General features: G+C 41.8%; 1 protein-coding gene across 2 annotated transcripts in view; it reads left to right on the top strand.

The window, feature by feature from the left end:
* LOC117654825 (mitogen-activated protein kinase kinase kinase 3-like) overlaps positions 1–27,459 on the top strand; it is a 100,263-nt gene that overhangs the window by 43,285 nt on the left and 29,519 nt on the right. For both annotated transcript variants that reach the window (XM_034401748.3, XM_034401746.3), the window contains exons 3-10: positions 2,548–2,651; positions 10,511–10,554; positions 11,818–11,917; positions 16,351–16,464; positions 17,731–17,842; positions 24,899–25,032; positions 25,192–25,265; positions 26,928–26,995. In XM_034401748.3, the coding sequence (XP_034257639.1) occupies positions 2,548–2,651; positions 10,511–10,554; positions 11,818–11,917; positions 16,351–16,464; positions 17,731–17,842; positions 24,899–25,032; positions 25,192–25,265; positions 26,928–26,995 (750 nt within the window). The remainder of the gene's footprint in view (positions 1–2,547; positions 2,652–10,510; positions 10,555–11,817; positions 11,918–16,350; positions 16,465–17,730; positions 17,843–24,898; positions 25,033–25,191; positions 25,266–26,927; positions 26,996–27,459) is intronic.

Below are 27,459 nucleotides of genomic sequence, written 5' to 3'. Positions count from 1 at the left end.
TTCTTTCTAGGCCTCATTCCGTTCGTGGTCAACAGTAGAATGATGTGCTTTACCAAAAAGCTCTATCTTGGTCTCATCTGTCCACAAGACGTTTGCCCAGAAAGATTTTGGCTTACTCAAGTACATGTTGGCAAACTGTAGTCTTGCTTTTTTATGTCTCTGTGTCAGCAGTGGGGTCCTCCTGGGTCTCCTGCCATAGCGTTTCATTTCATTTAAATGTCGACGGATAGTTCGCGCTGACACTGATGCTCCCTGAGCCTGCAGGACAGTTTGAATTGCTTTGCAATTTGTTTGGGGCTGCTTATCCATCATCTGGACTATCATGCGTTGGCACCTTTCGTCAATTTTTCTCTTCCGTCCACGCCCAGGGAGATTAGCTACAGTGCCATGGGTTGCAAACTTCTTGATAATATTGCGCACTGTGGACAAAGGCAAATCTAGATCTCTGGAGATGGACTTGTAACCTTGAGATTGGTGATATTTTTCCACAATTTTGGTTCTCAAGTCCTCAGACAGTTCTCTTCTCCTCTTTCTGTTGTCCATGCTTAGTGTGGCACACACAGACACACAATGCAAAGACTAAGTGAACTTCTCTCCTTTTTATCTGCTTTCAGGTGTGAGTTTTATATTGCCCACACCTGTTTACTTGCCCCAGGTGAGTTTAAAAGAGCATCACATGCTTGAAACAATCTTATTTATCCACAATTTGGAAAGGGTGCCAATGATTTTGTCCAGTCCATTTTTGGAGTTTTGTGTGACATTATGTCTAATTTGCTTTTTTCCCCTCCCTTTTTTGGTTTTGTTCCAACACACACAAAGGGAATAAATGTGTATAGCAGAACGTGTGTTACTGCAATACTTTTCTGTGAGAAATACCTCATTTTCTGGAAAAATTTTCAGGGGTGCCAACATTTATGGCCATGACTCTATGACCATGGGGACATTACAAAGATCTAAAGGATGAAAAATGGCCATAAATTACTTTTTTCAGTGCCATTGTAATGTCAAATGGTCACTAAATGAATGGTAGTAAATAGAGGGAGTACCTATACATATTTTCTTCGTGGGGGGGGGAAGTAAATAACCCCCCCCCAATTTGGGTGTTTCGGCAGCTGAAGCTTCTGAATGAATACATTTACTTTTCGGTACAACTTTATTCATTCAGTCGCAACTTCGTTCCAAATTATAGGGTTCCTTCCTTAGGAAAGGAATATTGATTGCTCTCCAGGAATATTAGAAACGAATTTAGGGAGGGGATTGTTTTAGCTCTCCGTGTCTTTGTGTCTTCCTCTTTCTTCCTGATTTTAGTTCTCCCTGTAGCTCAGTGTTTCTCAGCCTTGGTAGCTTGAAGATGGGTGGACTTCAACTCCCAGAATCCCCCCGCCAGCAGCACTGGCTGGAGGATTTTGGGAGTTGAAGTCCACCCATTTTCAAGCTTCCAAGGTTGAGAAACACTGCTGTAGCTAAACCCACTGATGAATAGGTAGCTCTCCGAGACACCAAGATAAAGCTGCAATACAGGTAGTCCTCGACTTACAACCACAATTAAGCCCAAAATTTCTCTTGCTAAGCAAGACAGTTAAGTGAGCTTTGCCCCATTTTACGACCTTTCTTGCACACAGTTGTTGAATCACCATAGTTTTTAAGTTAGTAACACCGTTGTTAAGTGAATCGGGCTTCAAGGTCACAAAAAGGGGTCAAATGGGACACTGCAACAATCATACATCCAAGTCTGTTGCCAAGGATCTGGATTGGTTGTAAGTGTTAAAGATGGTCGTAAGTCCCTTTTTTCAGTGTCGTAACTTTGAATGGTCACTAAGTGAACTGTTGTAAGCTGAGGACTACCTACAGTGGTGGCCAAAATTGTGGAAACCTTTTGGGAAAAAGTTTATTTTCTAAAACTAGCTAATAACACCACTTTTTTTTTTTTTGGAGAAATCCCATAAAATTATATATCAATGGAAAGATTATTTAATCAATAATGTAATGCAATAACTTTTATGACGGATTTGCTATTAGAATAGCAGTTACAGTAAAAAGAAGAAAAGTGAATCACATACAAGATATATAAAAATTATCACCATAGAAAAATGAGATATACAAAAATTATCCCCATGTCAGTTAATACTTAGTTGGGTAACCTTTAGAATGAATTACGGCCTTACAATGTCTTCCCATGGAGTGAACCAAGTCTTTTAGTTCTGCAGCTGTTATCAGGTGAAATCAAGATTGAATGATGGCTTCAATTAACTGGGTTTTATTGCTGGGTCGCTTCTGACTAACAAGTTTCTTTAGTCGGCTCCATAGATTTTCAATTAGGTTAAGCTCTGGGCTATTCCCAGGCTATTCCAGCTGTGGAATAGGATTATCTTGAAACTCCCCCACAAAAAATGGTGTTATTAGCCATCAAACCTCAAAAATACACTTTCCCCAAAAGATTTCCACAATTTTGCCACTACTGTATATATCTTTGCAGTATATTATATGGGCCTTGAGAAGACGCCCCAAAGTTTCAGAGGTCTAACCTAATTCTTTTTCTGTTTACAGATGAGGAAGAAGTTCTTAATTCTATTATGAAGGATCTTGCCGCCCTTGGCAAATGCGGTGGATTTTTAGACAGCAACAGGAATAAGAATCATTCGAACAAACAGGTTAGAATTGGACTTTCAGATTCTGTTCTATAGTTCTCACTGTTCCTTCTCAATATAAAAGGGATTAGAATGGTGTTTTCCAACCTTGGTGGCTTTAATGAGTGTATGTGTCATTTCCCAGAATTCTCCAGCCAGCCTTGATACCAAGGTTGAAAAAGAATGAGTTGGAAGTTGATAGCATGGGGCTTACAGCCGAAAAAGCAGAATATTTATTTCATTTATTCATTACATTTATATACTTCGCATCTCACTATTGAAAGCCATTCTGGGTGGACTATGAAATACACAGGACAGTTCGTTGTAAATGAATTTTGCTCAACTTTTTGTCCACTTTAAGAGGGGTAGGCTTCAGTTTTGGTCAACGTTGGGCATTTTAAGAGGGGTGGACTTCAGTTTTGAATCAGAATAGAGCTGGAAGGGATCTTGGAGGTCCAGCCCCCTACTCAAGCAGGAAACTTTATTCCATTTCAGACAAATGGTTGTCCAGTTTCTTCTTAAAAACATCCAGTCTTGGACTACTCACAATTTCTGGAGAAAATTCATTCCACTGTTTAATTATCCTGACTGATAGGAAGTTTTTCTTTAATTCCAGATTGCTTCTCTCCTTGATTCGTTTCCATCCATAGTTTCTTCTCTGGCCTTCTGGTGCCTTGGAAAATAAGCTAACCCCCTCTTCTTTGATAAATTTTGATGAACTTCGGCCACTTTTAAGATAGGTGGACTTCAGTTTTGTAGATCAATTTCGGTGAGCGTTGGCCATTTTAAGATGGGTGGATTTCTGTGGGAACCCCGACCCTTTGGAATGGATTTGCCACCGAGCTCAGGACAGCCCCCGACCTCCTTTCCTTCCGTCGCAAGCTGAAGATGTGGCTCTTCCGTCAACTCAACTGATCCGTTTGGGGGAACACTGTCATAATTTTAAACTATTTTAATAGGGTTGCTGATTTTCATTTTATTTCATTGTGATTTGTATTGGAATTTGTCATTTTGTAAGCCGCCTTGAGTCCCCAGGGAGAAAGGCGGCATATAAATCGCAATAATAAATAAATAAACACCCAGAATTCTGGGAGTTGAATTCCACCCATCTTAAAATGACCAAGGTTGACTTTTGTAGATAATAGAAATGGTGATACTCTATTTGGAAAGTGGCAAGGGGAATAAAAGCTTTTGCTTTTTAATTTTTGGATCCCCTCCCTCCCAATTTTTCCATTTCTGTTATTTTGTGTTTTATCTTCCTTTGAAATATAATAAAGTTGATTAAAAAGGAAAGATAGCTGAGTAGAGGAACATATGGTCAACTTTAGTGTTAGACAGCTACCTACAGAAAAACCCTTGCTGACATGTGCAAAAAGGAAGTCGATTATCGCATTGATTTTGAGACAACTGCTTTAATTTGACCCAAACCAATAATCCAGTCTGGAAAATCTTTGATTTGGGGATTAAATCCAGTTGGTTTTAATTTGCATTTCTGAATGCCCTTGGGTCTATAAAATCCTGCTGTTAACCCCTATGGTCAGCAAGGACCAAGGCGCATTAAAAAACCAACAACACTGAATTATAGATTCGGGATTGAATAATGCAGATTCCAAACCAAAACCCCCATCCTTCTCTTCCCATCACTATAACAACATCTGCTTGTTGATGAAAACAAACACGTGGCTGTGCTCCAGGGTGTAACAGCGCTCTGAGTTGAATTCAACCCTATAGCAGCCTGTGCTGAAAAATGATTCAAGATGTTTAGGATATTCACGAGGTCGCTAGCAGCTGTTGTGCTGTCCAATGAGCCAATAAGGCTTTGATTGACAGTTGAATTAATTTTTTTATGGAAACCAATGCACCAGTGGGGTGGGGAGCAGGCAGAACTTGGCAAGCACCACCTTGGGATAACTTGAGAAAAGTTGGGGAGTACAGATTAATTTTCTTATTCTTCTCCCTTCTCTTCTAGTCTGTTCTACTCTATTCAACTCTATTCAATCCTTCTTCACTTCTCTTCTCCCCTCCCCTCCCTTCCCTTCCCTCCCATCCCATCCCATTATTCTATTCTATTCTATTCTATTCTATTCTATTCTATTCTATTCTATTCTATTCTATTCCAATTTTCTATTCTAATATTCTATTCTATTCTATTCTGTTCCATTCCATTCCATTCCCCTCTCTTTCTTGATTTTCTTCTTCAATTTTTTTTCTTGTCTGTTTATCCCCTCCCCTCTTCTCCCCTCCCCTCTCCTCCATCCCATCCCATCCCATTATTCTATTCTATTCTATTCTATTCTATTCTATTCTATTCTATTCTATTCTATTCCATTCCATTCCATTCCATTCCATTCCATTCCATCCTAATATTCTATTCTATTCTATTCTATTCTATTCTATTCTATTCTATTCTATTCTATTCTATTCTATTCTTCTATTCCAATTTTCTATTCTAATATTCTATTCTATTCCATTCCATTCCATTCCATTCCATTCCCCTCTCTTTCTTGATTTTCTTCTTCAATTTTTTTCTTGTCTGTTTATCCCCTCCCCTCTTCTCCCCTCCCCTCTCCTCCATCCCATCCCATCCCATCCCATCCCATCATTCTATTCTATTCTATTTTATTCCATTCCATTCCATTCCATCCTAATATTCTATTCTATTCTATTCTATTCTATTCTATTCTATTCTATTCTATTCTATTCTTCTATTCCAATTTTCTATTCTAATATTCTATTCTATTCTATTCTATTCTATTCTATTCTATTCTATTCCATTCCATTCCATTCCATTCCATTCCATTCCATTCCATCCTAATATTCTATTCTATTCTATTCTATTCCATTCCATTCCATTCCTCTCTCTATCTTGATTTTCTTCTTCAATTTTTTTTCTTGTCTGTTTATCTTTTATTCTTTTGTTTTTTTTAAAAAAATCAATCAAGTTATAAAATTACAGAAAAACAACAGGCAGAGGACATCCATGAATACCGGTTAGCTTTTGGAACACATGGTGAACTTCATGACACATAGGTCTAATTAACCAAAGTTTCTGCAGGGAAACTGTCAGTATCGTAGACCAAGCCAGGTCCCAAAAACACTAGAGAACGCCTTGAAGCCTGGCACTCGGACAAAACAGCCATCATCGGGCACATCAAGAAAAACAACATTTGCACACCGTTCAAAAGAACAATAAAAAGGGTTTTTAAAAAAATAGAAACAGACCAGAATTTCAGCTTAACCAAGGAAATACTAAGGAGAAAAACCATATCACTCCGACACAGTGGTAATTTTCTCTCTCGGAATCTCTAGCACTATATTCTAGGAAATATTCAAAGCTAACTCTGCTAATGAAGCTGGCTTCTGTTCAATGCTGGTCCAAAAAGGACCAGGATACAAAATGATTTTTGTTTCCCTTTCTCGTTGAGGCCTCTTTTGCCCATGCTTGTTTTCCTAGCAAGTCGTGGGGGAAGTTTTACCCAGCACAGTTTTCCTGAAGCCTCGCTCATATTTCTCTTCTCGCCCGGCCAACTGCTGTTGTGTGCGTTGTGTGGTGTGTTTCCCTTGGCCCTTAACGAAAGGAGGTCATTGTTATTGTTTCACAGTGAAGAAAGAGGATGCAGCTCTTATGTTTCCTCTCTTCTGGGTCTGCTTTAAACAAGTGCTTTGTCCATTTCCATCAACAAATTGTTCCTAACAGTTGAGTTGTTCTGCTCAACAAATAAATAGCATTGGTTCTTAAGGACTGTCTTCCCTCGGTTGTCCAACTGGGCGGAGAATACCGGCAGGATAACAGAGTTGGAAGGGACCTTGGAGGTCTTCTAGTCCAACCCCTTGCTTAGGCAGGAAACCCTACACCACTTCAGACAAATGGTTATCCAACATCTTCTTAAAAACTTCCAGTGTTGGAGCATTGACAACTTCTGCAGGCAAGTTGTTCCACTGATTAATTGTTCTTCCTGTCAGGAAATTTCTCCTTAGTTCTAAGTTGCTTCTCTCCTTGATTAGTTTCTACCCATTTCTTCTTGTTCTACCCTCAAGTGCTTTGGAGAATAGGTGGACCCCCTCTTCTTGGTGGCAACCCTTGAGGTATTGGAAGACTGCTATCATGTCTCCTCTAATCCTTCTTTTCATTAAACTAGACATACCAAAATTCCTGCAACTGTTCTTCATATGTTTTGGCCTCCAGTCCCCTAATCATCTTTGTTGCTCTTCTCTGCACACTTTCTAGAGTCTCCACATCTTTTTTACATCGTGGCGACCAAAACTGAATGCAATATTCCAAGTGTGGCCTTACCAAGGCGTTATAAAGTGTTATTAACACTTCATGTGATCTTGATTCTATGCCTCTGTTTATGCAGCCCAGAACATCTCTTTATTTAGACCAAAGATGGGGAACTATGGCCTGTTTATGAGCTGCGGTCTTCAACATGCAGAATTCCTGAGCCAGCTATGGGAGCTGAAGTCCACAAATCATAAAGGAGCCTTAGTTACCCTCCTCTGATTTAGACTCTCAGTGTCTTTTCAGGAAAGCTCTTAGGAGTAGATTAAGATGAGGAAGGCCACAGGTGAAGACTATCGCAGATGACTTGCAAGGGGAAAGTTTGGGGTCTTTTATTTCAAGGTATAAGAGTAGAGTAGAGTATGGAGTGGAGTGGAGTGGAATGGAATGGAATGGAATGGAATGGAATGGAATGGAAGAGAGAAGAGAAGAGAAGAGAAGAGAAGAGAAGAGAAGAGAAGAAGAATGGAATGGAATGGAATGGAATGGAATGGAATAGAATAGAATAGAATAGAATAGAATAGAATAGAATAGAATAGAATAGAATAGAATAGAATAGAATAGAATAAGCCAGAAGGGACCTTAGAGATCTTCTAGTCCAGTCCTCTGCTCAAGCAGGAAAACCTATACCATCTCAGATAAGTGACTGTCAAGTCTCTTCTTAAAAACCTCCAGTGATGGAGCTCCCATGATTTCTGCAGGCAAGCTGTTCCACTTGTTAATTGTCCCCCCTGTTAGGAAGTTTCTCCTTAATTCCAGGTTGTTTCTCTCTTTGATTAGTTTCCAACCATTGTTTCTTCTCTTGTCCGTGTTACATTAATAGAGGGATAGAATCAAGATCACATGAGGTACTAGTAGCGCCCTACAAAGTCTTAGTAAGGCCACACTTGGAATACTGCATCCAGTTTTGGTCACAAATTATTAAAAAAAAAAAGATGTATGAGACTCTGGAAAGAGTGCAGAGAAGAGCAGCAAATAAATAGCTGGAAGCTAAAAATATGAAGAACGGTTGCAAGAACTGTTCATGGGTAATTCAATGAAAAGAAGGACTAGGGGAGACATGATAGCAGTGTTCTAACATTTGAGAGGCTGCCACAAAGAAGAGGGGGTCAAGCTATTCTCCAAAACCCCTGAAGGCAGGACAAGAAGCAACGGATGGAAACTAATCAAGGAAAGAATCAACCTATTAATAAAGAGAAATCTCCTGACAGTGAGAGCAATTAAGCAGTGGAACAGCTTGATTTCACAAGTTGTGGGTGCTCCAACATGAAGATTTTTAAGAAAAGACTGGACAGCTACTTATCAAAAATGGTGTAGGGTCTCCTGCTTGAGCAGGGGGTTGGACTAGAAGACCTCCGAGGTCCCTTCCTACTCTGTTATTCTGAAATCAATCAACTTCAGTCAGTTCTTGATGCAGGCCACATTAGGACGTGATCTTTTTAACACACACAGTTCCACATAAACAGCCGTCGAACTGAATCTTTCTCACTGCCGCGACATATTTTCGGGCGCATAGAATGGGAGCATGGAAACTGCTAATCACGTTCTGGATAAACCTCAAGTGAGAGATAAGAAGAGTTTTCAGGAAAAGGCGTCATCTGTTCGCCCCTCTAGGAATTCTCCTGTTTAGATACCAGCAGTGTGTAGCTGATCTTTCCAAAGGATGCGCACTCCCAAATATAGGATGCCCTTTTTCCATTCCGAAAAGAAACCAGAGGGAGAAAAAGGAGAGAGAGAGAGAGAGAGATAAGGTTGTAATTTATTTCGGCATAAAAAAAGAACTTTAAGAATAGTGGCCCCACCTAATTCTCCAACCAGTTGTGGATTTTACGGAGCAGTTTTACGTTCCTGGTTTGCAAGAAATGGACACACGCAGGGTGGATAAAAATCAATGATTTTTTTTAAAAAATCAAAAAAATCAGATTTTTTTTATTTAAATTGGATTTTTTTTATTTAAATAGGATTTTTTTGATTTTTATTGAATTTATTTTAATAAAAAACTTTTGGGGTAAAAATCTATCGTAAGATAGTTTTCTATTTAAGATACATAAATAATTTAGTTTATTCAGCATGAAATGGAGCTTAGTTATGTAGCACGAGGCTGTATATTCTGCAACACTGGGACTATCGGTGAGTCAACAGCGGGTCAAAGGAGTAGCAGAGATGACAGTTGCTCTTTAAAAATTATGATTTAAATCGAGTTGATTTAAATCAAGCCTTTTTACTAGTGATTTAAATCATGATTTAAATCAACTCGATTTAAATCAAATCCACCCTGGACACACGTTTCCAAAACTTACTGTGTAGGGAACAGCAAAATGTTAAGACTTGCACTAGTGCATTAGTTTGCAGAACTGCAGTTCTAGGCCTCGTGGAGAGAAAGCGAATTCACACAGCATGCTAAATCACACTCTGGTTTGTTGCATTATGTTATGGGAGCACTCAACCAGCTGATTCAGCACCAGAAGTGTTTTGTTTTTAAGGGTTACCAACGGGAGGGGTCTTCACTGGGTCCTTCAGAAATGCAAATTATAAGATGGTCCTGCCCAAACATTTATCCTTATTCAATTTGGGAGGGTGCGCTTCACGATATTGCACACACCAAGTAAGGAGAGGGGGCAATGGATGAATTGGAGCTGAGACTGAATACCTAACAGCAGGTACCATGAAAAGACCAGAAGGACTGCCTGTTTTTATCGATCTCTTTATCAGCTATGTATTATCTCTCACTCTATCATCTTACCATCTATCTATCTATCTATCCATCCACCTATCCACAGATATCCATCCATCCATCCGTTATCCATCCATCCATATCTATCTATCCATCCATCTATCTATCTATCTATCTATCTATCTATCTATCTATCTATCTATCATCCTTCCATCCATAGGTATCCATCCATCAGTATCTGTCTATCCATCCATCCATCCATCCATCCATCCATCCATAGGTTATTCATCCATCCATCCATCTCTCTCTCTCCCCATCCATCCATCCATCCATATCTATCTATCTATCTATCTATCTATTATCCATCCATCCGTTATCCATCCATCCATCCATCTCTATCTATCTATCATCCTTCCATCCATAGGTATCCATCCATCAGTATCTATCTGTCTGTCTATCCATCCATCCATCCATCCATCCATCCATAGGTTATTCATCCATCCATCCATCTCTCTCTCTCCCCATCCATCCATATCTATCTATCTATCTATCTATCTATCTATCTATCTATCTATTATCCATCCATCCATCCATCCATCCATCCATAGGTATCCATCCATCTGTATCTGTCTCTGTCTAGCCATCCATCCATCCATCCATCTCTCCCCATCCATCCCTATCTATCTATCTATCTATCTATCTATCTATCTATCTATCTATGCCATCCATCCATCCATTATCTATCTATCTATCATCCATCCATCCATAGGTATCCATCCATCCTTCCATATCTATCTATCTATCTATCTATCTATCTATCTATCTATCCCATTCATCCGTATCTATCTGTCTGTCTGTCTGTCTATATACAGTATCCATCCATCCATTGGTATCCTGATTAATGGTTTTCTGTCTCTTTTTCTCCCGTAGTTGCGGAATGCTAGGATCAAGTTTGAGCATGATGGAGAAAAAAGGTACATTTATTTATTTATTTATTTCATTAAATTTCCCCCTTACAAGTCACTCGGGACCTGAGACTATCAAGTTTAGATATTTTGCTTGTTTTTGCTGAACCTTAAAAACCGTAACTCCTAAGTAGATAAAGCCCAACATTCTTTCCTTTATTGGGGTGTTTTCTCAGAAAGTTGCCCTCCTTCAGGTATCGGTACAAAATGATTATATAGTACTGAGATGTAGGTAATATTTTTATTTATTCTCTCATGCTTACATGCCGCTCCCGTTGAAAATAAATTAATTCCATTTAATTTAAAGCATTGAATGTGGCCCTTCCAATCAATTTTGTAACTTTGGGTGGTGGACAGTAGATGGAACCAAAAGCAAAAGAAAGCATTTCGGTTAAAATCCAAATTATTACTCAGCAGATGTCTCAGAACAGCTTACATTCTTCATTCTAACCGCGATAAGATTAAAATGCAGCTATGCCAATTTATTAAATGCATTTGGTTTGTTAAGAATTGAGCAGAAGGGCAGAATTTCTCAGCTTCGGATGAAAAGGCACAACTACTATAGGTAGTCCTCGTCTTATGACCACAATTGTGCCCAAAGTTTTTGTTACTAAGCAAGACAGTTGTTAAGTGAATTTTGCCCCATTTTACAACCTTTCTTGTTAAGTGAGACGCTGCAGTTGTTGAGTTAGTAACACATTATTATTTTTTTTTATTTGATTTATATGCCGCCCTTCTCCGGAGACTCAGGGCGGCTTACAATGCATTAAGCAATAGCCTTCATACTTTTGTATATTTTATACAAAGTCAGCTTATTGCCCCCACAAACTGGGTCCTCATTTTACCCACCTTTGAAAGGATGGAAGGCTGAGTCAACCTTGAGCCTGGCGAGATTTGAACTTGCAGTAATTGCAGGCAGCTGATGTGCTTTAGTCTGCTGCACCACCAGGGCTCTTTCATTTAACAACTCAGGTTGTTAAATGAATCTGGCTTTCCCATTGACTTTGCTTGTCAGAAGGTCGCAAAAGGGGATCACGTGACCCCTTAGCAACCGTCATAAATATGAATCAGCAGCCAGGCATCTGAATTTTGATCACATGTCCATGGGGATGCTGCAACAGTCGTAAGCGTGAAAAATGGTCATAAGTCACTTTTTGGTGACCCTTGTAACTTCGAACCATCACTAAATGAATTGTTGTAAGTCAAGGACTGCCTTGACAATATTGGTAGGATGATGTTAACTGTTTTCAAAAACGCATCCTCCTCCTGCAGGATTATCCAGTTCCAGAGGCCGGTTAAGTTCAAAGATGTTTTACAGAAAGTCATGGATGCTTTTGGGCAGTTGATGGATTTGCATTATGCCGAGAACGAGGTAACTTTTTATGTTGCTTCTTTCTCTGTCTCTGCTCTTCTCTTGCTCTTCAGGTGGCACCTGTCACTCACAGTATCCCATGTTTTAAAAGCCATTGCAAAAAGGACTTCCAAAATTTAGAGAGGCATCATATCTCTTGCTAAAGCCAGAGATGTCCAGCATAGGCAACTTTGAGACTTGTGGAGTTCAACTCCCAGAATTCCCCAATCAATATGCTTTAACATGGGTGGACTTCAACTCCCAGAATTCCCCCATCAATATGCTTTAAGATGGGTGGACTTCAACTCCCAGAATTCCCCAATCAACATACTTTAAGATGGGTGGACCTCAACTCCCAGAATTCCCTGGTCAACATTCTTTAAGATGGGTGGACCTCAACTCCCAGAATTCCCCAATCAACATACTTTAAGATGGTGGACCTCAATTCCCAGAATTCCCTGGTCAACATTCTTTAAGATGGGTGGACTCAACTCCCAGAATTCCCTGGTCAACATGCTTTAAGATGGGTGGACTTCAACTCCAAGAATTCCCCAATCAACATACTTTAAGATGGGTGGACTTCAACTCCCAGAATTCCCCAATCAACATACTTTAAGATGGGTGGACTTCAACTCCCAGAATTCCCTGGTCAATATACTTTAAGATGGATGGACTTCAACTCCCAGAATTCATGCTCTGAGATGGGTGGACTTCAACTCCCAGAATTCCCTGGTCAACATGCTCTAAGATGGGTGGACTTCAACTCCCAGAGTTCCCCATGCTGACCAGGGGACTTAAAGTCCACAGTTCTTAAAGTTGCTGTGGTAGGATACCCCTGCTTTGACCAATAGCTGTTCTGCACAGAAGTTCTGAATGACCCATGAAAAATAAGTAACAAATGCTTTTAGTTTTGAAATTCCTTTTATTCTAAGAGTGTTTTTGCGAGAGTAAGCTTATTCTGGATTTCTGCCCCTTTATACACTCCCTTTTAGCTTCATGGACTTGTGTCCTAGTTTAAACGGGGAGAAGCAAAGCCATGAGTCAGCATTTGACAACTTTTGTTGCCTTCCTGCCTTATATTAATGTACTTATTCAGTGTCTTAGATTCAGGAAAGCTGTGCTTGTTTCCTGAGTTTGCAACGTGCCAAGTAAACACTCCCGGTTTGCATGCATCTAAATTTAGGCCAGTATCTGGTAGAGATTGTCCGTGCAACACTCAAGTTTCATTGGCGTGGAGAATCCAACTTTTCTCAGGTTTTGGCAACAGGCAGAAGTCAAGGCTGCACCTCAGTTTCAACTCGAGGTCTTTTGAGGCTGGCTGCAAGGGTCCGTGAAGTCCTGAGAAACAGAAGGAAAGCTGTAGGATATTTTTATTTCCAGATTTTGAAAGATTAATGGGCATTCCAAGGGAAGGCACTGGAGAGAGAGAAGCAGCCCTGGAAGTGATTTGCAAGCGATTGCCAGAGGAAAGTGGTTAAAACAAATTCCGAGTAGGGAATGCATATGAGGGAAGATAAATTGTAAGGCAGTCTAAGAATGTAAATTTAATTCTTGATTCCTCTTTGCTGGAAAAAAAAAGGAGAAGTCCTTCTTTGGAATAGGGCTCCCTTGCCAGGTTAAACTGAACTCTGCCACTGATTCTAATCTGGCCATCAATGGACAGCTGATATTCTTCTCAGTTTAATTTCTATTTCCTACGGAAATCTTCAACCAGGCTCTTAAGCAGTACAGCCAGATACTTGAGAAGTTTGAGAAGAAGTTGAAGGATATCAAAGAGACAACGGGGGTCCCCATTTGTGGCAGCTCTGTTCCATTCTGCACCACCAGAAGAAGCCCCACCACCACCCCCGAGCATGCTTCAACGTTTACAGGTCTATCCAGGTAGTCCTCGGTTTACAACTCCAATGGAGCCTGAAATTTCCAATGCTAAGCAAGACCATTGTTAAGCGAGTTTTGCCCGATTTGTTTGCCACAATTGTTAAGTGAATCTGGCTCTCCACCCCACCCCCCAATAACTTGTCAGAAGGTCATAAAAGGGGATCACGTCACCCCGGGACACTGCAACCGTCATAAGTATGAGTCGTTGCCAAACATTGGCAACTTTGGCAGATTTTGGTCATGTGACTATGGGGATGCCGCCGTGGTGTTAAGTGTGAAAAATGGTCGCAAGTCACTTTTTCAGTGTTGTCGTAACTTTGAACCGTCACTAAATGAATGGTAGTAGTTCAAGGACTACCTGCACACGCACACACACAAATACACACACACAGACTTAATATTTTGTGTTTCACACTTTCCTGCACCATTCACAGATTACCCCTAATAAAATTACCGCCACTGCTTCAACCGGGTGGCAGGTTATTAAGTTTTAGATGACTCAATAAGTGAGCCAATTTGTATGCACGCCAGAAAAAAAAAATGCAAAAAAACCCCCAAAACACCACCAGATTAATAACTTCATCCAGTGTTAGGAAATCTTAAAAACATTACCTGCATTGCTCCTGTTTCTTCCTATCATTCTTACAACAGCCTTTAAAAGGTAAACAGTAAGATTCCCTGGTCCAATGAAAACATGGAGACTTATGGGCAACTTAGCTCTTATCACATCTTGATCTTATGGAGGAAAGTGCAAATTTTCAGAATTCAAATTTATTCTGCAAAATTATAATCCAAAGAAAATGGGAGACTTTAAGTTCTAGCCACACAAAGCTGGCTAGATGGTGTTGAGCCAGTCAGTTTCTCCCAGCCCTCGGAAACAGGCAACGGCAAACCATTTCTGAAAAATCTGGCCAAGAAAACTGGCCAAACAATGATTTGTCCAGGCAGTCTCCCAAGAATTGGACACAATTTGAAAGGAAGAATCTTTGTGTCAGAATAGAGCCAGAAGGGACCCTGGAGGTCTTCTAGTCCAACCCCCTGCTCAAACAGGAGACCCTACACCGTTCCAGACAAGTCCGGTAATGAAGCACCCACAACTTCTGGAGGCAAGTTGTTCCACTGATAAATTGTTCTAACTGTCAGGAAATTTCTCCTTAGTTCTAGGTTGCTTCTCTCCTTGATTAGTTTCCATCCATTGCTTCTTCTCCTAGTGCTTCTTCAGGTGCTTTGGAGAATAGCTTGACTGCCTCTTCTTTGTGGCAGCCCCTGAGATATTGGAATACAGCTAAAAAATAATAATAATTTCAAAAATCCATTTAAAAAAAATAATAATTCCAGGCAGCCAGATGAAACAGCCATAATGATATAACCAAATCAAATTCAGACATTCCTTGACTACAACTGACACGGAACCTGCCCATCACAGTTGCAATGATCACGAAACAGTTCAACTCCATTTTATGACCTTTTTTTGCAGCTGGGAACCGAGGGTTTTTCTATGAGCACACCTTTGCCAAAACCAGGAAACGGCTGCCAGTTTTCTGCAAAACCATCATAAAACAGTCACGTAACTGTGGGACCTTGCCAACGGCTGTAAATGTAGTCTCTTGCCAATCATCTGAAGTTTTATGGCTGCAAGGGAGAGCGGGAAGCTATCAGAAACTTCAAATCTGGATCGTAAAGGGAGGTCTCTCAAAACTTTGAACTGTTCATAAGTTGAGGACTATCTGTGAAGCCATTGCAGTTCCCTTTCTGTATTTTTCCCGAGGATCCCGCGTGTTTCTAAACCAGGCTAAATAAAAAAGGCCTCTGGATCAGCCGACAATTGTAGAGAATTGCATTGTATTGGGAGTACTGACAGTCCTTGACTTGCAACCCTTCATTTAGTGACCACTCAAAGTTACAACGGCATCGGAAAAAAGTGACTTATGACTGATGTTTGCACTTAACGTACTATTGCAGCATCCCCGCAGTCACATGATCAAAAAAAATCGGAGGCTTGGCAACCGACTCATATTTATGACGGTTGTAAGAGGGGGGGGTCGCACGACCCTTTTGCGACCTTCCGACAAGCAGAGTCAACGTGGAAGCCGGATTCGCGCTTTAACCATAACCGTGCGACTAACTTAGCCGCTTCAGCGATTCACTCAGCAACTGTGGAAGAAAGTTCGTAAAACGGGGCGAACCTCCCCGAACAACTGTCTCACTTAGGAACGGAAATTTTGGGGTGATAGGTCAAGGGTTTACCTGGATTTATTTAATCCAGGTTTTTTCTTTCCAGCAGAATGAGAGACCACTTGGTGGCCATCCTTTCCTAAGTAATTGTTTAGATAACTTTTATTCAGTTCTTCCTTGAGGGAATGTTATGATGGAATAAAAGGTTATAGGTTCTGGTGTTTGTTTCTGTTTTCCAGTAGAATGCTCCAATGGCTTTGCACCGTTCTGGGTTCCGCGGCCCCAAACCCCTGCCGTTCCCAAGCTCCCCCCCCCACCCCCACCACACCGGCCTTCAGCCACTTCCTGTCTTTTCTCTTGTTTGCGACTCAGCTGCCGTGTTTGTTCAAATCTTTTTCCAGCTCCTGATTCCTCTGAAATCACAGGAAGATTTGGATCGAGCGGTGGAACATTTGGATCTTAGCCCTTCTCTGAAAAGCTTGAGGGTGTTTGTGAAAACTCCAAAGGAAACAAATGTGAGACCTGTTCCTTTTTTTTTTAATTCGTCCGATTTTATTTGTGTACAAAGGCTATCCAAAAGAGCGGAAACCCTTCTATATTTTGATGATTGCGAAGTTAGAAGCAAACCCCCTCTGGGAATCGGTATTTGGCAATCTCACTTTTCCAAACTTTTATTTGTACGGGAAATTTGTTTTTTTTATTTTATTTTTTTTTGCAGGTAGCCCTCAACTTGCAAACACTCGTTGAGTGACCGTTTAGTTACAGCGGCACTGAAAAAAGTGACGTACGACCGTTTTTCACATTTATGACCAGTTGCAGTATCCTGGTGGTCATGTGATCAAAATTCAAATGTTTGGCAACGGCGGCAGTGTCCTGAGATTATGTGATCCCCTATTGCAACTGTAGCACTACCCCCCAAAAGGGCCGCTGGAGTCCGGGTTCTCCTGGCCCTCTTGGTATGGTCGCCGCCCATACCACTGGTACCTTGCTCATACACCTGAGCCACGTACTGGAGTGGTGGTCAGTCTCCTCTCAGCAGGCAGGTCACTTGGTGGGGTGATGATCATTCTTTTTCCAGCCGGTGGGTCACATGATGAGATGATATTCAGGTGGCTGGTCAGCCCTTCTTCCTTTCTCTCTCTCTCTCTCTCTCCTTCCACCACCTCTAGATCCACCTTCGTGGATTCCTCTGCTTGCCCCACAGAATACTCTTCTGTCCCCTTCTCTCCCTCAGGCTTGCCCCATTGATCCTCTACTATTCCCTTCTCTCCCTCAGGCTTGCCCCACAGAAGCCTCCGCTATCCTATTCCACTTCTCTCCCTCAGGCTTGCCCCACAGAAGCCTTTCTTATCCTATCCCACTTCTCTCCCTCAGGCTTGCCCCACAGAAGCCTCCGCTATCCTATCCCACTTCTCTCCCTCAGGCTACCTGTACAAAGCGGACGTGAGGCAGGGGCTACACAGCTTTTCCCTCACTGTCCAGTGATGTCACCTTAAATCAAAGGTCTTCAAACTTGGCAGCTTTAAGACTTGTGGACTTCAACTTCCAGAATTCTCCAGCCAGCTATGCTGATTGGAGAATTCTGGAAGTTGAAGTCCACAAGTCTTAAAGCTGCTAAGTTTGAAGACCTCTGCCTTAATAGATCCCTAGATTCCACTTGATTCCCTCACTAATTGAGCGCTGGAAGCCCCCTGAGATGTGGTATTCCTTGCAACAACCAAGACAGTTGAGTTGTTGAGTTGTTCGGTGGGAACTACCAACAACTTTTGTTCTGTTTCTAGCTTCTGCAACCCAACAACACCAAGCAGCATGAAATGAGGATATCTAAATCCATGGGAGATATATTGGGATCTCTGTATAAAGACACCGAGAGGACACGGAAGCATTCAACAGGTTAGTGAGATGAAGTTGTGCAGTAGACCACGTTCCACTGAGGAAGTCCAATAAATCCCATTCTTGTATCTGAATACACACTGCTGCTCTTCAGCCTAAACTTTCAGTGTTTCTCGACTTGGCAACTTTAAGCCGAGTGGACTTCAACTTCCAGAGTTCCCCAGCCAGCTATGAATTCTGGGAGTTGAAGTCCTCTCAAAGACTCTAAGGTTGAGAAACACCGGTCTAAAGAAACACAGGTCTACTGGCGACCCATAAACTCAACTCCCAGACCCGTGGAAAATCTTTACCCCTTGAAATTCCCTATCTGTGGGGTCCTTGGTACTCTGTGAGCTTGGTGGCCTTTTTTTTTTTTTTTTTTTTTGCAGATGTTTAATTACTAAACTAGGGAACATCATGTGCCACAACCTTGAGGTACAAATACTCTTTTCTATAAGTAATATCCTGTCTAATAATGTTACCTTCCATGAAGAATAACATAGACAACCAAGAGTGTTCCATGCCTAGGATTGTTGTCAGAAGCTAGTAGAGCAAATTTAAGCCCCTGCTACCTAGAGTTGAAACTTTTATCTAAGGTAAAGCTCCCACCAATAAAATCTCTTCTTTGAAGTTAACCCCTCGAACCCCTAAAACAATGAGGGGGGCTAGAGACTAAACATATGAAGAAGCCCTACTAAGCAGGTATATACAAAAGTATGAAGGCTGTTGCTTAACACATTGTAAGCCGCCCTGAGTCTCCAGAGAAGGGCGGCATATAAATTGAACCAATAAATAAGTTGTATGTGCTCCATTCCTCAAGACTTTTAAAAAAGAGACTGGACAACCATTCGTCTGAAATGATTTAGGGCAGGGATGGCAAACCGGAACTCTGCACATGCATGTGTGCACGCTGGAGCACTGGAAACCCAAAACCCAGCTGGTCGGCGTGCACGTGCCTGTTTTTTTTGGGCCTGCTTTCAGGCCATTTTTTGTGCCGTTTTTCGAGCTGTTGTTGAGGGCTGTTTGTCGGCCCGAAAAATGGCCTGAAAACAGCCCCCAAAACAGCCCAGAAAATGCCCCCAAAACGGCCTGAAAACAGCCCAAAAATGCCCCCAAAACGGCCCGAAAAATGGCCTGAAAACAGCCCCCAAAACATGGCCTGAAAACAGCCCCCAAAACAGCCCAGAAAATGGCCCAAAAAACAGCCTGAAAACAGCCCAACAAATGGCTCAAAACCAGCCCAGAAAACGGCCTGAAAACAGCCCAAAAAATGGCCCCAAAACGGCCTGAAAAATGGCCTGTTTTTTTGGCCCGTTTTTGGGGCTCTGCACTCGCGAAGACCAGCTGGCCGGCACGCATGTGCACGCTGGAAACCAGAAGAGCAGCTGGTGATGGTGCACCTGCCCACAGAGAGGCTCTGTGTCAGTGGTGGGTTTCACTTCCCTTTGCTACTGGTTAGCTCGCATGCGCAAGCGAACCAGACAGGTGGGCGGAGCCTCCCGCCGCCACTGCTACCGGTTCCCCCGAACCGGGGCAGACCGGTAGCAACCCACCACTGCTCTGCGTGCCACCTCTGGCATGTGTGCCATAGGTTCGCCATCACAGATTTAGGGTCTCCTACTCGAGCAGGGAGGCTGGACTAGAAGACCTCCAAGGTCCCTTCCAACTCTATTATTCTATGTCCCTTGTTTCTGTCAGCCATTGTGCTCCATCAGCAAGGCAGCTTGACCTCCGCTGCTGTTTTCCACATGTTTTGTGATTGCACATCTCACTGCTGCAGGATGCAATGCAGACCCAGCCAAAGATAGGCCAGTGTAGATCCATAGCTGATACTTCCACAGTTCCTTGGTATGTTCTAGTGCAGGAGTGCCCAACTCAATTTCATTGAGGACTTTGGTTGACCTCAGGAGGCTGGGTGGGTGTGGCCAACTCGGTGGGCGTGGCCAGCTTGACACCACTCCCCAAACTGCTGGCATGTTTCCTCTTCACACTGGGTAGACCGGGCCGAAGCTATGCTGGCCTAAACTTTCCTCTTCGCATTGAGTAAACCAGGATGGCCCCAAGGACCGGATCCGACCACATCGTGGGCCAGATGCAGCCCATGGGCCTTGAGTTTGAAACCCTTGTTCTAGTGACACTGATAGGAGTTGAAATCTCATCTTCTGTAGCTGGCCAATTTGCAGGGAAATTTGTCTAAGACCTGCAAATTTCCCTGCAATAAGGGTGGGCAATTAATTTTCTCAAGGAGCCACATGAGAAACTCTTGTGGAGGGCTGAACCAATAAAGTGCATAGGTATGCACGTAGGTACATATGTAAATCGGGAAAAAAATAAGTCATTTTAAGATAGAAAGGAGTCGCGACAGCTTAGCAGTTAAAGACACCGCGCTTGTCAGATGCAGTGGTCGCAGCCCAGGTTTGAGGCCTGAGCGCCGCACGACAGGGTGAGCTCCCGTTATTTAACCCAACTCCTACCCACCTAGCAGTTCAAAACCATGCAAGTGTGAGTAGATAAATAGGTACCACTTCAGTGGGAAAGTAATAGCATCCCGTGCACCTTTGGCGTATAGCCATGCTGGCCACATGACCACGGAAGTGTCTTTGGATATCACTAACCTTTATCTTTTATCAAAATAAAAACAATCCATGTGGCTGGGTAGGGACAGCTAAAAGGCCATAAAATACCCAGAAATGGTCTAAGCGTGGAATTAGAATTATTGCAGAATTAGAATTAGAATTAAGGTGGAAGGGACCTTGGTGGTCTTCTGCTCAAGCAGGGGACCCCCATTTCAGACAAATGGCTGTACAGTCTTTTCTTAAAATCTTCCAGTGTTGTAGCACCCATAACTTCTGGAGGCAAAGATGTTCCACTGCTTAATTGTTCTCACTGTTAATCACAAATCTCACAGAAATTTCTCCTTAGTTCTAGGTTGCTTCTCTCCTTGATTAGTTTCCATCTGTTGCTTCTTGTCCTGCCTTCAGGTGCTTTGGAGAATAGCTTGACTCCCTCTTCTTTGTGGCAGTCCCTCAAATTTTGGAAGATTGCTATCATGTCTCCCGTAGTCCTTCTTTTCTCTACACCAGCCAAATGAATGTTAAACAAATATTTAAATGGATGGATGGATGGATGGTTAGATAGATAGATTAGATTTAGATGGATGGATGGATTGGATTGGATTAGATTAGATTAGGTTAGGTTAGGTTAGGTTAGGTTAGGTTAGGTTAGGTTAGGTTAGATTAGATTACATTACATTACATTACATTACATTACATTAGATTACATTAGATTACATTAGATTACATTAGATTAGATCTAGATGGATGGATGGATGCATGGTTAGATAGATAGATTAGATTTAGATGGATGGATTGGATTAGATTAGATTAGATTAAATTAGATTAGATTAGATTAGATTAGATGGGTGGATAGGATTGGATTGGATTGGATTAGATTTAGATTAGATTTAGATGGATGGATGAATGGATGGATGGATGGTTAGATAGATAGATTAGATATGGATGGATGGATGGTTAGATAGATAGATTAGATTTAGATGGATGGATGGATGGATGGATGGATGGATGGATGGATAGATAGGATTCGATTTGATTCGATTAGATTACATTTGGATGGATGGATGGATAGATAGATTAGATTTATATGGATGGATGGATAGATAGATAGGATTCGATTAGATTAGATTACATTTGGATGGATGGATGGATGGATGGATGGATGGATGGATGGATGGATAGATAGATTAGATTTAGATGGATGGATGGATGGATGGATAGATAGATTAGATTTGGATGGATGGATGGATGGATGGAGGAAGGTAAGTAGGTAGGTAAATAGGTAGATACATAGATGTAGGTAGGTAGCAAAATAGATAGATATAATATTTAAATTAAATTAATACTTAAATAGAGTTTAATGAATTTTTTTCACCCCTGTTACTAGAGTGGCCTTAGTCCTTTCGCTGTGAGATTGCTAGAAGGCCAAAGCAGAGATAGTTTTTTTTTTTATTTTTTAAAAACAAATTACGTTGTTGTTGTGGTGGGTTTTTTTTTTCTTCTTCTTTACGTTGCCATTGAACTTTTGCCCAGGATATTAGGAGGTATTTGGTGAAGCTGTCTGAGAAACATAATGTGCTTGGTCTGTTGTTCCATGGAGCCTCTGTAGATGTCATCGTGTGCTCGAACACCATGTGTATGTTTTGGTCCTGTCCTTCGGCTTGCCGGCCGGGCTGATTAGCCGACCAATGACATTTGGAGATAATATATATATATTGGCTGCTGGCAGAACACCCAAAAGACTCTTCTTTTGGAGAAGGAGAGGCAGGACTTGGCAGGAGGTCTCCGTCAAATGAGCAGACGGGGAGGAATATGTGAAAGGGAGCAGGGTGTCAAACTTACAGTGATGGAGGACAGCAACTCTTCCTTCCCACCATGGTTGAGAATGACTAAAAGAGGTAACTTTGCTTTTCTCCCCTCTCTCTCCCAATAAATCAGGGTTTTTAGCTTTTGGGATCGTAGAGGAAGAAAGAATCACAAAGTTTGGCTGGCATTTTCTGTGGGAGGAAATTAATCTAGAGGCAGTGAGGAATGTGGATAGGTGCTCAGTTTATTCCAGTTTTGAAGGCTGATATAGGTGGGTCCTTGACTTTAAATGATTCATTTAGTAAACCGTGTGAAGTTACAATGACATTTAGGGGAGGGGGAAAAAACTTATAACTTATGAACAAATCTTGCACTTAGCAACTATTGTGGCATCCTCATGGTCGAAATTCGGGCACTTGGCAACTGGAACGTATTTACAAGAGTTGTAGCACCGCAAGGTTAGGCGTCTGCTGTTTGTGACCTTCCTCTGACAAGCAAAGCCCACAGAGGAAACCAGATTTGCTTCACCACCATGGGATTCACTGAACAATTTCAGTCGCTTAACAACCGTGGTTATAAACTTGGATGCCTGCTCACATAACAACCACCTGGCTTAGCAATGAAAATTCTCATTCCAATGGTTGCAAGTCAAGGACTAACGTGTATAGTTGAGGAAAGGAGGGAAGAGAAATACAATACTACCGATGGAGTATCTAATGCTTCCGAGGACCTGTCCATCAAAGGATAGCAGATGCTGGATCTAGTATGTATTGTGGGCTGAATGTAGGAGCCAAAGCTAAAGGGAGATGTTAAGGATGATTCTAGTTCCAATAATTGTGTGTCACAATCAGTGCTGGGCAGGGTAGGTTTGATTTAAATCGAGTTGATTTAAATCACAATTTAAATCATGATTTAAATCACTAGTAAAAAGGCTTGATTTAAATCAACTCGATGTAAATCATAATTTTTAAAGAGCAACTGTCATCTCTGCTACTCCTTTGACCCACTGTTGACTCACCGATAGTCCCAGTGTTGCAGAATATACAGCCTCCTGCTACATAACTAAGCTCCATTTCATGCTGAATAAACTAAATTATTTATGTATCTTAAATAGAAAACTATCTTACAATAGATTTTTACCCCAAAAGTTTTTTATTAAAATAAATTGAATAAAAATTTAAAAAAATCCTATTTAAATCAAAATATCTGATTTAAATAAAAAAAATCTGATTTTTTTTTTATTTTTAAAAAAAAATTATTGATTTTTATCCACCCTGGTGCTGGGTGTGGGAATCTGTATTTCTAAACAGAAGAACACTTCAAGAAGAGAAGAGATAGAAAGGAGTTAGGAAGCAGCTTTCCCAAGACAGAGGAGGTAGACTGGGGTATGTAAAACCCAGAGGATTTCCAAAACGAAGAGGGGCTGAGGTGGCCCAACCTTTCACACTATGAGTTCAGCCTTTGATGTTTATTTATTCATTTATTACATTTTCATGCCGTCCGTCTCCTCTATAAGGTATAACTCTGAGGGGGTGACAAGTTCTATCTAATGCTGGAGTTCAGTTTCTGTCACTTTCAGCCTGTTCAAAAATATCTCTGGGTTTTCAGGACAGTCACGCTTGTTCTGGGCAGGAGGATGAGCCTGGAGTCAGTTGAGCAGATCCTGTAGATGATGGAACAAGGAGGGAAACAACCTAGAACTAAGGAGAAATTTCCTGACAGTGGGAACAATTAAACTTGCATTCAGAAGTTATGGGTGCTCCATCACTGGAGATTTTCAAGAAGAAATTGGACAACCTTTTGTCCAGAATGGTATAGAGTCTTCTGTTTGAGTAGGGAGTTAGACTAGAAGACTTCCAAGCTCCGTTCCAACTCGGTTATTCTGTTCTGTTATTAGTAGTGAGTTCATCCCTTGGTAAGTTTTATATACTTGTTAAAGGTTCCAGATGTTCTCCTTGGCATGGAAGATCTCTGAACTAGGTCTTCCATCTGAAACTGGTACCTTCCATAGGGTTTGGTCATGCTGTATGAAGGCTTCAGGAAGTTGTAGCCCAAAACATAATGCAGGAGTACCAACTGAAGCCAATCTTAGCAGGACAGAGTCTCTATTCTGCTCCCATTGAGGGCAGATTCTTACATCCATCCAACATCACAGTTTGGCATGGTGCGTGCAAATTGCTGTACTAGGCGTGCAAAAAAGAATTAAGGATGACATGATAGCAGTCTTCTAATATTTGAGGGTCTGAGAAAAGAAGAGGGAGTCAAGCTATTCTCCAAAGCCCCTGAAGGCAGGACAAGAAGCAACGGATGGAAACTAATAAAGGAGAGAAGCAACCTAGAACTAAGGAGAAATTTCCTGGCAGTTAGAACAATGAATCAGTGGAACGACTTGCCTCCAGAAGTTGTGAATGCTCCAACACTGGAAGTTTTTAAAAAGATGTTGGAGAACCATTTGTCTGAAGTGATGTAGGGTTTCCTGCCTAAGCAGGGAGTTGGATTAGAAGACCTCCAAGACTCCTTCCAACTCTGTTATTCTGTGTTCTGCTTTCTCATAATTCTTTTATTTTCCTTGGTGCCCGACATCCCTCGCTTAGTGACTCGTTTGCCGGATTTGTTCCTTTTTAAGGCCAATCTCTCTTCCCCGTGGTTGGGATGCACCATCTCGGTCTCTCCATGATAACCTCTGCCTGTTTTGCAGGATCCCTGCACACCGGCAGGAGTTCTCCGCCTCCCGGGAGTGTTCCCGAAGAGCAACAGCAGATTGCCCGCCAGGGATCGTACACCAGCATCAACAGCGAGGGAGAATTTATTCCCGAAACGATGGACCAAAATGTAAGTTTCCTGGGAAAGCTCCGAAAGTGAATCGGATTTAAAATGGGTGGATTTCAACTCCCAGAATTCCCTGCTCAATATACTTTAAAATTTTCAAATGTTTCAAATGTTTTCTGAAACCCTCACTCTTATTTCTCTTCTTCTGTTTTCTCTCAAAAGTTGATGGACCCATTTATCAGCCCAAACAGCTCGCTTTCTAACAGTTGTCAGTCCCTGGAGCGATCGGTAGACAGGTAAGAACCAGAAAGTTTAACCGTTTCCATATCTTCTTTCTTATTCCTTGAGGGCATCTTCAGAACAAGTTATTGTGGGTAGTCACAAGAGATTTTTTGGGGGGGGTCTGTCTCAGGGGTGGTGTTTTGGCTTCAAAAATATCCCCCCCTTCCGCTGGAGTAATTCGCCTGGTGCTTTTCCTGTCTATTCGATTTCTCAAAGAAAGCTCTTTTTATTAAATGAATAATTATTAAGTATAAAGAATGAAGAACAACAGTTAGTCCCCGACTTACGACCGTGACTGTTGCTAAGTGAGACATTTGTTAAGTGAGTTTTGCTGTGACCTACGACCGTTCTTGCCACTGAACATGAATCACTGCAGTGATTAAATTAATAACACGGTTGTTAAGCAAATCTGGCTTCCTCCTCCCCCCCCCCCCAATTGACTTTGTCCAAAGGTCGCAAAAGGGGGATCGCATGACTCCGGGACACTGCAACCGTCATACATATGAGTCGGATCACATGACCCCTGCAACCGTCATTAAAAATGAGCCAGTTCTCAATCGTCTGAATTTTGGACACATGTCCATGGGGGATGCTGTTAATGGTTGTAAGTGTGAAAAGCGGTCATAAGTCACTTTTTTCAGTGCTGTTGGAACTTCGAGCAGTCACTAAATGAAACGTCGTAGGTTGATGACTACCTCTATTAAGATGGAGCTGCTGATTTTTAAAGGGCTCTGTTTACTCTGTGGGTAGTTATAGGTCATCAGTCTATGGTACTGATGGCTAACCTTTTTGCCATCGTGTGCCAAGTGCGGGGGGTGTCGCGGGTGCGGGTGCCCACATCCATAATTCAATGCGCCCCGCCCTCCCGCGCATGCGCACGTGACCTCCCCCCCCACACACACTTCCCCCTGCTTTTGGCACAGTGGGCCTGGTAGGCCCGTTTTTCCCCCTCTCCAGACTCCAGAGTCTTTCTAGGAGCCTGGGGAGGGCAAAAACAGCCTTCTCCATCCCCCCCGGAAGTCTTCCGGAGGCCGGAAACAGACAGTTTCCCGACTTCCGGTGGGACCGGAAGGCCTGAAAATCAGTTGGGTGCTGCGCGCTGGAGCTGAGCTAAGGCAACACTCGCGTGCCCACAAATATGGCTCCATGTGCCACCTGTGGCATCCATTCCATAGGTTCGCCATCACGGGTCTACGGAGTCCAGATCATGGCTGTTCCAAAAGTGCATTTGCAAAAAGGCAATTGGACTTCCTTGGTTTTTCCTTGAAGACGTTTTGCTTCTCATCCAGGAAACTTCTTCAGTTCTAACCTCAGCTCTCCAGTTCTAAAATTCTTCGGTTAGAACGGAAGAAGCTTCCTGGATGAGAAGCAAAATGTTTTCAAGGGGAGGGAAAAAAAAATCCAAGAAATTCCATTTGCCTGTTGGAAAAAGCACTTCCGTGATTTAAATCATCTGTTACACATCATGCCCCTGGTTGTGTTTATTAGGGCAAGATGCCTAACATTTTTATATGGAGAGAGAGGCATTGCTGATTTTAAATTTCATGCAGGACTTTAAAATGTTATGCATTGTTAAGATTTTTAGCCTGAGTAATGGAGTTTGCAGATAAAGAATAAGCAATGTTGGCAGCTGAGCATATCACTCTACAGCTAATTTTATTTTATTTTTTGTGTAGCCCTTCTTTCAGCAAAACTCCAGTTTCAAGAAGAAAAAGAGAAAGCAAAGACAGCTTGGAATGCCTGGGTAAGAATGCTGAGTTATTGTATTGTGTGAATATTGTATAATATTATTGTATTATTACACAATAAGAAGTATTGTATAATACTTATTGTATAAGACAGCATGGTTGACTTCAACCAAGAAGGATATTTAGATAATCCTTGGCTTAGGACGGCAATTGGGTCCAGAATTTCCATTGCTAAGCAAGGCAACTGCTGAACTTTTTTGCCACAGTTGTTAAGCGAATCACTGCAGTCGTTAAGTTGCTAAGTGAATCCGGCTTCCCCCTATTGACTTTGCTTAGCGGAAGCCAGCTGGGAAGGTCTCAAGACGGGGAATCACGTGACTCCAGGATGTTGCAACCTGATCACGTGACCACGGGGATGCTGGCCACAGTCTTAAGTGTGAGGAGTGGTCGTAAGTCACTTTTTTCAGTGCCCTAGTAACTTTGAACAGTCACTAAATGAATGGTTGTAAATTGAGGATTA

The sequence above is a fragment of the Pantherophis guttatus genome, chromosome 4 (genome assembly GCF_059756535.1).
Source record: "Pantherophis guttatus breed Tessera chromosome 4, ASM5975653v1, whole genome shotgun sequence".
Taxonomy (NCBI): Eukaryota; Metazoa; Chordata; class Lepidosauria; order Squamata; family Colubridae; genus Pantherophis; species Pantherophis guttatus.
The sequence above is the reverse complement of the archived record's forward strand: the minus strand, read 5'-3'. Positions and strand labels throughout refer to the sequence as shown.